This window comes from Musa acuminata, chromosome BXJ3-4 (genome assembly GCF_036884655.1).
Source record: "Musa acuminata AAA Group cultivar baxijiao chromosome BXJ3-4, Cavendish_Baxijiao_AAA, whole genome shotgun sequence".
In the NCBI taxonomy this organism is placed as follows: Eukaryota; Viridiplantae; Streptophyta; class Magnoliopsida; order Zingiberales; family Musaceae; genus Musa; species Musa acuminata.
This window is the reverse complement of record NC_088352.1, coordinates 44,465,347-44,477,654: the sequence shown is the minus strand read 5'-3', so window position 1 is coordinate 44,477,654 and position 12,308 is coordinate 44,465,347. Positions and strand designations below refer to the sequence as shown.

General features: G+C 35.5%; 2 protein-coding genes across 3 annotated transcripts; one reads left to right on the top strand and one right to left on the bottom strand.

Annotated features, from left to right (window-relative positions):
• The first annotated feature begins 1,564 nt into the window (after positions 1–1,564).
• On the top strand, positions 1,565–6,322 carry LOC135636078 (uncharacterized). Of its 2 annotated transcripts, XM_065147627.1 has the most exons (11): positions 1,569–2,381; positions 2,471–2,573; positions 3,558–3,571; positions 3,725–3,943; positions 4,101–4,172; positions 4,405–4,494; positions 4,629–4,667; positions 4,750–4,854; positions 5,075–5,240; positions 5,860–5,969; positions 6,061–6,322. In XM_065147627.1, the coding sequence occupies exons 1-11, from the start codon at positions 2,181–2,183 to the stop codon at positions 6,145–6,147; spliced, it is 1,206 nt and encodes a 401-aa protein (XP_065003699.1). In that variant the 5' UTR covers positions 1,569–2,180; the 3' UTR covers positions 6,148–6,322. The 2 variants fall into 2 exon arrangements, with proteins under 2 accessions (XP_065003700.1, XP_065003699.1); XM_065147628.1 differs by lacking the exons at positions 5,860–5,969; positions 6,061–6,322 and adding an exon at positions 5,685–5,843 and having other exon boundaries at positions 1,565–2,381.
• Positions 6,323–7,386: 1,064 nt separating this feature from the next.
• Positions 7,387–8,886, bottom strand: LOC135634542 (HMG1/2-like protein). Its single transcript, XM_065144909.1, has 8 exons — positions 8,790–8,886; positions 8,652–8,710; positions 8,430–8,543; positions 8,291–8,348; positions 8,114–8,158; positions 7,930–8,010; positions 7,710–7,790; positions 7,387–7,619 (listed from the first exon to the last, which is right to left on the bottom strand). The coding sequence occupies exons 2-8, from the start codon at positions 8,699–8,701 to the stop codon at positions 7,599–7,601; spliced, it is 450 nt and encodes a 149-aa protein (XP_065000981.1). The 5' UTR covers positions 8,702–8,710; positions 8,790–8,886; the 3' UTR covers positions 7,387–7,598.
• Positions 8,887–12,308: the final 3,422 nt, after the last annotated feature.

Here is a 12,308-nt window from a genome sequence, read left to right as displayed (position 1 = left end):
TGTATTGACATATGTGTTGTTTGGTAAAATTATATTTTAAATTTTATTAATTTTTTTTAACATATTTATATTTCTAATATTTATTTAAAAAATAAATAAAACAAATAATATATATATATATATATATATTTAAATTAATAACTAAATGAAATATATTAATATTATAGAAACTTCATTTGACCCAAATATATAATAAATAAAAATTATAATCATATAAATAAATATAAAGTTATCTTTAAAAAATAAATAAATAAATAAAATTTATCCTATAAAAATATATATATCATATTGGTCCCACACTAAATTATTTTGGCATTCTTGTAATTTTAGATAATATCATAGGATCCCATAATTTTAGATAACATAAAATTATATTAGCATCCCGTAAATATTGAAATGTTAATGTTACGATTATATATTTTCAATATTTAAATATTTTCAATGCAGATCATATGTAATTTTTAAAAATAATCAAATATCAGCTCGACTGTCTATAGAAGCATTTCGATTGTCAGCCAACACATCTCCACGTATTCACGCATGCTGAGGAGGCCGACAGACAGAGATGATGATGCATGTTTCTTTGGATTTACATGTTCTTGATGACTCACAGACATTGGTAACAAAAATCCACGCTGAGATATCTCGATGTAGACAGTGAGATAAAAGTTTGCAATAATGCATTGTGTGGAGATAGAGATAGGTGGAAAGACAAAGCTGTCACCGTTCTCAGAAGAACAATGGAAGCTAATTAACGAGACTGATCGATCAATTCCGGCAACTTCTTTCATGATTGAGACACGCTGCCTAATCCTTTATGCACTTGGCAATTAGCAATTGTTCCATGAAAAGGACTTGTTTCTAGATTGAAAGGTCTTTGCATGGATCCTAAAGCAAAGAAGTGCGAACATCCTTTCTTTAAAATCCGTGCAGGAAGAACAAGTTCCTGATGCTGTGATGCTGTGGGCGACTTGCAAGCTATGCTCGTTCTCTTGGTGATGACTGATGAAGACGAACCAATTTGATAGCAGAGCTAGTCGTTCTCTCGGTGATGACTGGAGCAAAATTTTGACGGATGAAGACGAACCAATTTGATTCCATAGATAAGAGTAGTAGAATATAAGATTTTTCCAACAAAATCTTTTTATTAAGAAAAATTTTCTATACTGTTAAGAGAAATCCTTCTTCATCTGTATAAATTAGAGAGGAACATGTTAATATATTTAAGTTTTTTTTACTTCTTTAATAAATTTTTTTTAATAATTATTTTTATATTCCAAATGATCGAGCATATGCTCTTTCTCCAAGATTCGAGACAGCAGACGTGCCAAGGGAGAGAGAAATGTGGTGTAATCCACTGGCCGATTGGACGACTGCAGGTTGAGCTCACTGCAAGAAGATTCCATCGCATGCCCCTGAAACTTTCCGCATCTCACCCCCCCAAATCAAGCATGCGAGAAACCGAGTCACGCGTGATGTGTACAGGGGTGACACACTCTAAGGTACATGTCGGACCTTCCTATTTAGATACGCGCGTAATCTCCAGAGGCGGCGTTGATCCACATCTGTGCGATAGATCTCCAGCGCAAGATGGAACCGGCGCTCGTGCCGACACATGCCTTCGCAAGCCGACTCATATATCCGCAGCGCATGGAGAAGAAGCCGGTGTTTGTTTGTACTGCATCTTCCACCTCCAGGTATGGTTGGTCGCGCCATGCTCATCGTCTGTCATCTGCTACAGCCACCCACGTGAACCACCGCGCGGAGTAGAGTGATAGAGAGAGAGATATATATATATGTAATTAGAGAGAAGCCATCTCATCGTATGGACTCGCCGCTCCGCATTTATTCGAGCTGAGGGAGCTAAGTTGCAAGAACAAAGTGTTCTCGCGAGATGCTGTACCGCTCCAGCACCAAAAGGCTCCCCCGAATCCGAAACCAAACGACGCCGCGACAAAAAGAGCCCGCCATGCGTCCTCCTCCTCCCTGTCCAAAGTCTCGCACGGAGAAACAGGGAGTCACGGGCACTGACATGAATTCCCCTGCTTGTTCTTGGCGCTTTCTTCTGGTCACAGTGAGCTAACTACTCCAATCCAGGAGGAGGAAAAGGAGATCTCCCACCCGGACAACACTGATCAACAAAAGCTGAAATTTCCTGGTCACGGGAGAGCACTCCCGTGATGGCTCCTTCATCTTGGTTGCCCTTGTTCTTCTTAGCCTTGTACCAGCTCGCGTTGCCAGTCGAGGCGGCGGCTAAGGCGTCTCCGGTGGTGGGCAACATTTCTAGGGTGGATGACGCGGAGCTGTTCCATGTGTACTATGGGCAGAGCTTCAAGGTCATCAAGAACAGCATTGATGGGAAGAGTTACCTCCTCATGCAGGTGAGAGCTTCCCTTCTTCCATAGCCTTCAATTATTCCCTCTGCTCGTAGCTCACATTGTTCTTCTTGGGTGACTGTGCGATCTTAAAGAGTAATTCTAGGATGGCTGCAAGAACAAAGTACTGCACCGGCAGGATCAAGTCCTTCGTCGTCCCACTCTCCAATTACTCTGTCGACACTACGAATCTTCCCGGTATTCCTCCTTGTTCCTTCCACAAACCTTCGGTCGGTGGACCTTCAAGCCTCTTAAGAATTATCAGCAAATGCTTTCTTGTCTGCATTGCATAGGAAATCTTTACTTGTTACATAAGTGCTACATTGTTTGCTAGGAATTGAAGATCCACTATCCACCCATCACAACTTGAGATCAATTTCGGTAGCCAGCTGCTAAGATGTGGATGGTAAATTTTGCATCACCCTTATGTTTGGACCAATGGCTGTGTCATCCAGATAGCTACCTGTTTCAGTGGCATCATTTGAGCTGAAAATGAAGTATTTGTAGAGTGGTTGCAGTTGCTAGCAACCAAAAGAGAGAATAGGGAATCCATGGAAGGAGCTTAGAGATCAAGCATGAAAGAAGCTCAGAGATTTTGATCTAATTTATGACCCAAAAATTATCCTAGTTGGTCCTAAGATCTAATTGATATCCTAATGTATGGTCCTGATTGGAACTTTGTCCTGAGAGGAACCTGGAAGCTCAAGATTATGAGCACATAGTCATCCTGTCATTGCCTGAAGATAATATTGAGAGATGGCTTCCAGGAAGTACATCAAGTAGGGAAAGACTTGGATGTGTTGATTGCACATGGATACAACCTAACTCAGTGACCAAGCCTGGTTCTGATGCCATTTGTTGGGGAAATATAATTCTGAGGATTACAAGTATTGGACACCAGTGCTACCCATAAGCTTAAGCTTATGCTATTTGATCATGGCCTACTATCATATGTTTAGCTTTTACTTCATTGTAATCTCCACATTTCTAAATCCAGATAACTGCTAGGAAATATATTAACTTTCATGACAATTCTTCTTGCAGAATATTTCTTTCTTTTCTTAGTTCCTGATGTACCTTCCTAGCTTAAACAGAGTGCTTAAAAACTTGTCATACATATCATTTTATTTTACTTGATCAGAAGAGGAACACTAATGCTTGTTTCTCATTGGACTTTTGCAGTGTCTTTCTTTGAGGTGAGGAGTGCTCCTGCGCAAGTAACAATGTTTACTTCGAATATCAAAAGTTGCTTTGTGGAATCTGAATTGAGTAGTCCATAAATATCATGTGCCATCTTAGCCTGCACTATGCCTTTGGTTCTCTTCCCTTCTAATTGGTGTTACTTGCAGTTGCTGGGTCTGCTAGATAACTTCAAGGCAATGACATCAGACCAAATTACTTCGGAGTGTGTTCTTAAATTATTGGTTATTGGTAGTATCCAACTAGTCAATAAGAAAGACATGCAACAACTGTCGCAATTCACGGCACATTTCATAAGCAATGTAGAAGAAGAACAAGCCTGCAATTTTGCAGCTTTTGTACCTCTGGATGAAAGGACTCCCTTGCAGGTAAGATGGTAATCTATACATCTTATGACAGTGCATGAATTAGTGTCACCTCTTGCAAAGATTCTTGATCTTATCTAAGATATCCTTATATACGTATATGAAAGGAAATAATCACTTCTAATAGAGCTTTTTGGTTTCTATCATGGATGTCCTAAAGAGAGCAGAATGGATCAAGTACCTGGCTACTTTCACAAACTCAGAAGTCAGAGCAAATTCAGTATATGATGCTGTAAGACCAGTCTAACTTTCGGCTTCCACTTTCTGTCATTTTTCTCTTTTTGCATCAAGTTATTTATCCTTTGATCTTTAGACTCATAACAATAAGATGTATTATCTTCATATTTGAGAAACTATGTACAAGATCTAAACAGGGTAAAAAGTTTGATACACAGTGACAAATTTGAAATTGTTTGTCATCTGGAGGACATCTCTATGCATCTCTAACTAGTAAAATATTCCAGGTTAAAGCAAACTATATATGCTTAACAAAAGTTGCTGCAAGCCTTACGACCAAGTTCAAGCCGATCGTAGCTTGGGTGGATTACAACCAGGTTTATCATAAACTTTTGTGTGTCAGATCATGGCTAATAGTTTACATTTGAATTCGGCTGACCAACCAAGCAGTTTAGATTTATGTAGATGATACAGATGTTTGTATTAAACTTGTTGGTCTCTAACTTTGCAGGGAATATGGTCTTTTGCCAAAGAAAGTTATAAGTTGCAGGTAGGAAATTTTGTATCTTTTATGAATTCATATAATGAAAGAATTGCACAGCATTTTGCTTATTTTAGATACCCCATTGCAGTATGTAAGGGATGCAGGAGGAGAGAACATTGATGACACTGTCAGCGACAATAGCTATAATATTTCAGATCCTGATGATATGGACAATTTCCATGCAATCCTTTGTGTAAGGTTTCATCACATGTTTTTGTGCACTGGAGTTTATTATCTTAAACAATGAATTGCAAATCCTCTAAATAGATGTTTATGGAAGCTCAAGCCGTATTAAAAGATTTCGAGAGGAAGTTCCTTTCATTATATTTATCATCTGTGTGGATGTAATTAGAACAGCAGTTAAGTTTCAGCATCAAAACCTTGGTAAGTAAAGGCTTCTTTTCTGTGATCAGACGGTGGATGTTGTGATCGATCAGACTTATGCATTGGATCCTGCAGAATACAAGTTATCGACATTTCTGGAGAACATGGACACGGGAGACAGCTCCCGGTTTGTCTTTCTGACCAATCAAAGGCTATGGCGTTACGATAAGAGGGTCTACAATTCTGTAATCGTTGGTAAGTCATTCTTCACTGAATTCATCTCATCGGTAGGCGATAAAAGATTATGATAAAAATACACATACAATGATATTCTTGTATTCTTTATATCCTCAAACAATCTATGATCGCATGATTTAAGTGTATGATTGAGAAAAATCTCTCTCTTAAAACCTGTATAAATATTTATCACCTGAATGAATGAAAATTATCCCTTTCACAACATATTTCTCAATTCTATAATAGGAGTTCTCTGTTCTTTGAATCAAATGTGAGTTCATACTGCAAGGCTAAGTCAAATTCTCAAGATTATGCAATCGAGTAATAAATTACATATTGTGGTAAAAGAGTTGTCATCAGATATGTCTATTATTTCAACTGCAACTTGCCATCATTATTCTTGTCAAAATACTCATGCACGACTTTTAATCTATCTATTTATCAAAATCTTTTTTGATGCAGTCTCATCAAATGCTCAGTAATTCTATGAGAGAGTTGTAATGATGTCAAGCTGAGGGCTTTTATGAGATTCTACATGTTTATTTATGTATGCTAATGGTGTCTGCTTCCTGTGCAAGTAAATGGCTTCCTGTATCAACTGTGTGTGTTAATTCATATGGTTTCATGTGTTTCCAAGACTGGTTTGATGGAGCCATCTCCCAGCCACAGCTGGTTTTAGCAGATCTAATGGAGGCTTTCTTCCCAACAGGCAACTACAACACTACCTTCTTCAGAAACCTTGCCAAGGTTTGTCAATTCTCTCATCCATCTTATTTCAATCACAAAATTCCCTTAATATTGTATAACCAATTATCATCATTTTTTCTTCTTTAATCAGGATGAAGGAGTAATCACGATAAATCCAGAACTCTGCGATCGAAGCCCTTCCACACCCATGGATCCTACCATCGTCCCTTGCCAGTGAACTCCTCTGCAGTTCACAGCTTGATATCTCATGCACAGATTATTTGTTGCATCATTTAATGTCTTCGAATGTTATCATTGGTACTAATTACTCGAGTCATTTGATTTGTTCTCTGAAAACACATTGGTCATAGCTGATCACCTTAGTAAAATGTGATTGATCAACCTGTGCCGGAAACATCAGAGTTGCTTTTCTCAAGAGTACAGTGCATGTTCGTTCTCAAAACTAAGACAGATTTTTGGTAAACTTAAGACTAATTAAACATCATATTTAATATATTAATTTTTTTATTTTTTAAAAATATATTAACATATCTAATCCTGTTTTGCCACACATCATTAATTCTATTAATGAAAATTTTATAAAATTTACTATTGAGTATATACTAACTTTTCCTCGTTTCAATTTATCACTAAGCATATATATATATGAGACACGAAATAACATGATTAAATATTTTACTTTCATAAATAAAAAATCTAAATATAATTTTTAAAAATATAAAAACAAAGATACTAAAAAGAATTAATTATAAGGATAATATATAATTTGCCTGATAAACTTACAATATACTGTTGCAGTAGATCTTCCCTAAAGCTACTTAAACATTCATATAATGTTATGTGACAACAATCTTTCACTGCATTAAGAAAAATAATGCAAAACACCAATGTAAACTTTCTATTGGAAATATATGCAATTCATGTCATAATAATTGTAAGCTTAGTTATCAGCTTTCATTATGTATGTAGCAAGACCCACAAACACCCCCATTAATCAAATTTGAAATAAAATGATCCTTGCAGCATTTGCATACGGAAACTGTGATGGCAGAATGCTCTAAACAACTGAAAGCACAAACTACAATCACGAACAACAAAAAGAAACAGTGAAGAAACACACGATACAAAGAAAAGTCGATATTCCATTACTGGTATTTTCACAAAAAAGATAAGAAAAAAGGGTTAGAGAAGCCTCTAAAAGGCCAAAGGGCTAAATGATTTCCTTTCCAGTGCATGGACAAGCCACAACAGCATTTGATTTCTAGAACTATCCCTTTTTTCACAACAAGAAAGAAAAGAAAAGAAAAGGCCCTTCCACAGATCACATTGCTGCCAATTTTACTCCTCATCCTCTTCTTCCTGTAATAAGTATAGGGAAATAATACAATGCTCTAAACAATTGAAAGCACAAACTACAATCGCGAACAACAAAAAGAAACAGTGAAGAAACACACGATACAAGAAAAAGTCGATATTCCATTACTAGTATTTTCACAAAAAAGATAAGAAAAAAGGGTTAGAGGAGCCTCTACAAGGCCAAAGGGCTACATGGTTTCCTTTCCAGTGCATGGACAAGCCACAACAGCATTTGATTTCTAGAACTATCCCTTTTTTCACAACTAGAAAGAAAAGAAAAGGGCACTTCCACAGATCACATTGCTGCCAATTTTACTCCTCATCCTCTTCTTCCTGTAATAAGTTTAGGGAAATAATACAATGACAAGAACCATATACGCCAAATTACACAAATCATAAACATTAGTGTAGGGAAAAAATCACCTCTCCATCTCCATCTCCATCTTCTTCATCATCCACCTCAGACTTAGACTTGTCAGAACCCTCTCCTTCCACTTCCTCGGACTAATGCAAAAAACAGAAAAATAACCAATATCAAATGTACAGATAAAGCATTAGTAAGTCTCCACAACTGTGTCATTCATAAACTAAACAGGTGAAACCAAAAAAAGGACATGAATTATTAGAAGAAAATTAGACATACCTGCTTCTTGTTGTATAATGTCATGCTCTTCTCGTATTCTGCCTTCCGCTTGGCCGCCTTATCTACATATGGAGCCTTCTCCTGAATTTTTGAAGAACACGGATAAACATTAAAAAAAAATTCCAAAAATAAGAATTAAAAGGTAAATTGTAGAGGCCATGTTCGACTGAGAGAGAAAGCTTACGGCTTCAGACATGGATTTCCAGTTGTTGCCACCAGCTTTGCTAACCTAAAATCATAAGAACGCATTTCAGCAATCAGGCAGAGTAATCAGGAAAAAGCTAAAAAAGATAAAAATAAAAATCTGTAAAACGACGACTTTGAGACGATGGATAGTAATCTAGAACAGAAATTAGCTTACAACGGACACTTTCTTGTTGTCAGGGTGTTTCTCCTTGAACGTCTTCCTAAACTCCTCCCTATTAAAACAGAGCACCATAGAATGACCTTCAACAGGGGTAAATAGGCATAAAAGAGGTAGCAAGCCTCGGGAAAATTACATGAACACGAAGAAGGCACTCGGAGGCCTCTTTGGCTTGTTCGCGTCCTTGCCGACCTTCCCTCTCTTCGCTTTCTTGTCCTCGTCACCGGCGGCCTTCCTCTTGCCGGCGACCCTACAAAAGATCACCAACACAGGCACACAATATCAAGATCTCTAATAGGAAACCCGAAAACCGGCCTAAACGACAACAACGACAAGAGAAGAGAAGGGGCGGGCTCACTTGTCGCTATCCTTTCTCGACGCCGCGGCCTTCGATTTGCCTCCTCTCATGGTGTAGAGCTGCAAGCAACGCGATCGATCCGGTGAGAAAGCCGAAGAAACGAGATCGAACGGGGCGAGACGGAAAGCGATTTCTTACCTCGGTGTTAGGGTTAAGGTTCGGAAGGGGGGGGAAACGATGAGGCACAGTTGCAGTGAGGCGGGATTCTATAAAAAATGAAAATAGAAGGGCACGTCACCAATCCGTGGGGAATGACTCTATTTGCCACGGCCATTGAAAGGTTGGTGATCCAAATCACTGCTTCACGTTCGCCCTTTACAACTGAAAACTAATGGGCTACTTGTTGGGCCAATATCGGGCCTGTATCTGAGGCTCTTTATCCTCCTCTAGTATGTTATTGTCTAACTTATCAAACAGTACTTTGACAATATACACATATATTTCTCGTGAGATAATTATATATTATTTTTAATATCTTAATTTTTATATTTTTAAAAATTATATTGAAACCTCTATACTTGCGAAAGTGAAACATTTAACCTCTTTACTTCAACAATAAAATTTTCTTTTATTTATTTTTAATCCTATAAAATTATCTTTTTAATCATATATAAAATATTTAATATTTTTTTATTTTTTATAAATATACATTTTTAATATATTTTTTAAAAATATAAATATTAAAATACTAAAAATAATCAGTGATAAGAGTAATATGTAATTAACCCTGTCAATCAAGCTATATTGTGCTTGATTCTTCTATTGTATTATTTATATTGACAAACCCACAAACTAATCAAATTTATATGTTCCTTTCTAAGTTTAGCATACGATTACAATTGCTGAAAGATTGGTCTTCTATTTGATGATTATTGAACTCGTATTTTCATATCCAAAAGTAAGCAAGCAAGCAATGTGATAGTTCACCACCATCAATAATGTTAGCTATATGAATAGTGATTTTACTCCCACACAAAATCCTTTAATTTTTTTTTAATCATCATCCTTAATTGCATAAGATGGTTTGTGATTACGAGAAATTGAAGAAGATGGTTTGTGATTACGAGTAATTGAAGAAGCTTGAATGCATTAACATATCACTCTTCTATTTATACAGAAAAATGATTTTCCTCGAAGAGATTTTCTCATATGGTTGAGAAAATCTTATATGTTATCAGTAATAATAAAAAAAATATAAAATGATATATCTTATTATTTTTTCTACATCTATTGATAATAATTAAAATACATAAGCAATAAAATAATAAGGTATTTACTATTATAAATATCAAAATCTTTTCAAGCCAACTAAGCCGACCGTTGATTATCGATAATAGTGTAATGGTTTAAGGGACATCATATCTTTTGTCATGTCTCGAAGTTAATTATTCTCCTCCTAAGATGTGTACGGTGAATCCATTATCTTAATTTGTCCATATATACTTTCAGTCTCAAAGATTATATAAAAAATAGTATAATCTTTTGGATCAATAAGTTCTTAGATACTTCTATAGCTTTATGCTCATCAAAACTTTAATTCGAGGATTTGTCAAATTTGGAATATGTTGGATATTTTATGGATATATTTAGATATCGATTTATTGATGTCATTTATTATATTATATATATACATGACATCAGAAATTTGAGTTATCAAATATAGTCATCGCTTATTTCTTATTAGACTAAGATCATATGAAGAATATAAGATAATTTTCTTATATATAGTATAAAATTACTTTATAATGTAACTCATTGTTATATAAACAAAAAAAAAGCATGCATTGTATATTTTTCGTTTCTAGTGAGTTTTACCTCGGGATCCGTTCAATGATATTTTTTGAAAGAGAAGAAGTATTATTCGTCTCAAGTAAATAATTATACTCAAATAAAAATCAAATGTGACGTTTAACCGATGATGAATAATTTATATGTCTATCTTAGATGTTAAATTTTTATAAATCAACACAAATATCTTATAATTATAGCTTTTTCATATTTTATTTATTTATTAGTGACTTTATTTACTTTATTTATACTACAATTTTGAAATATATATCTTTTTATTATATGCATTATAATCTTACATTTCCTAGTAATCAATTTTATTCTTCCTTTCGGATGGTATCATATTATTTATATTACAATCTTTTCCTGAATCATGTCATCTTTTACATTATTTTATCAACGATCCCTTCATTATATATATTTTTAAGATGTATGACTTACTTGTATTTGAGAGGGTCAATGATAGGATTAATATCCTATCTTCTGAGATATTATATAATAGAAAATGATGAGACTCCAAAAAGAATATCTATTAGAATTTTTTATAATTAATTTTATTATATTGATATTACTATGTAAATTTTTTATATTATATATATATATATATATATATATATATATATATATATATGTATATGATCTAATTTTTTGTCTGTTTGTAATGTCAATTTTCTCATGACTTGTAGTGTTGCTTGTCACTTCTTCGACGTTATTGTGTTGTTTGTCATTTCTAGTTATGATGTTGCTCGTCATTTCTTCAATATTCTTATGTTGTTTGTCATTTTTTCGATATTGACTGTCGTGTCTCATGGACAGGTTTACGGTCTTAAATCCAAAGCTGACTTTTAATCAGTCTGACTAAATTTCTGTTTAACTTCTCAAGGGATTAAAATTAAGCATCCAGATTCTATATTTCTCATGGATTAGAACATGTTGTGATGGTTTCTGCTGTTGCTGCTTTCTCGAGCTGATACTTGAGGAGACAATCTCACAACCTAAAGTTCCAGATGATTGACTTGCTCAGCCAAGAGAGATAAAGAAACAACACTGAAAACAAAACTGAAGATGATTGATAAGCCGAATTAAAAAATATATATATAAAAAAAAGATTCAGCTTTTCTGACATCTAATTGTGCCACCTTTCAAGTCACGCTATCTCGCCACCGTCCATCACGAGTTATCAAAAGCATTCGAGTCCGGCAGGCCGAAGTAAAAGACTGTGTCAGGAGTCCCATTGTGGTTGGTGCACGCATCTTTTTCGTATAGATCATGGAAGGCGTATGATTCATCAACTCTCCTAAACCATCCATTTTCTTTTCTTGATAAAATTAGATACACTTTTCTGCTTCTTGTCATTATACAAAGCTACCAGTTAGGCTCTATAGTTTCAATCAATTATGTGGGAAGCTTTTCATAAGTGTCATCTCTTTTCCTTTTTGCTAATTTTGTTATAATAATAGTCTGAAATATGCTGTCATGCTTCCAACTATATCACAAGAGAGCTTTTAAATCTTTCCACTGAGTCTCCTACTTGAAGGAGGCTACTCGATTGAAAGCCCAGACTGCACAGTTTCCGAGCAAAACATTACCTGCTTTGGCAGCGCAGAGGCTGTCACCTCATGGAGGCAATAATTTCAAGCTCACATGTATAGATGGAGAGGTCCAGAGTCATGCAAGGCGAGCATCATCTTCTCTCAGGCTGCGTCAGTTGCAGGCAATGGCTCCAAACCAATCCTTTAGTTGCTACAGTGCCAAGAGACGACCGGCAGAACAGCAGTTAAAGTTCAACCATCTTTATTTCTACTAGAAAGCTTTGGTGTTATTTCTGTCTCTAAAGGTGAGTTGAATCTACCAAAGCAGATCCTCACA

Coding starts and splice junctions, on each gene's coding strand:
- LOC135636078 (XM_065147627.1), top strand. CDS start 2,181: ATGGCTCCTTCATCTTGGTTGCCCTTGTTCTTCTTAGCCTTGTACCAG. Junction 4,668..4,749: donor AAGAAAGTTATAAGTTGCAG/GTAGGAAATTTT, acceptor ACCCCATTGCAG/TATGTAAGGGATGCAGGAGG. Junction 4,855..5,074: donor ATTTCCATGCAATCCTTTGT/GTAAGGTTTCAT, acceptor TTCTGTGATCAG/ACGGTGGATGTTGTGATCGA.
- LOC135634542 (XM_065144909.1), bottom strand. CDS start 8,701: ATGAGAGGAGGCAAATCGAAGGCCGCGGCGTCGAGAAAGGATAGCGAC. Junction 8,349..8,429: donor AGTGCCTTCTTCGTGTTCAT/GTAATTTTCCCG, acceptor CTGTTTTAATAG/GGAGGAGTTTAGGAAGACGT. Junction 7,620..7,709: donor ATGGAGATGGAGATGGAGAG/GTGATTTTTTCC, acceptor AACTTATTACAG/GAAGAAGAGGATGAGGAGTA.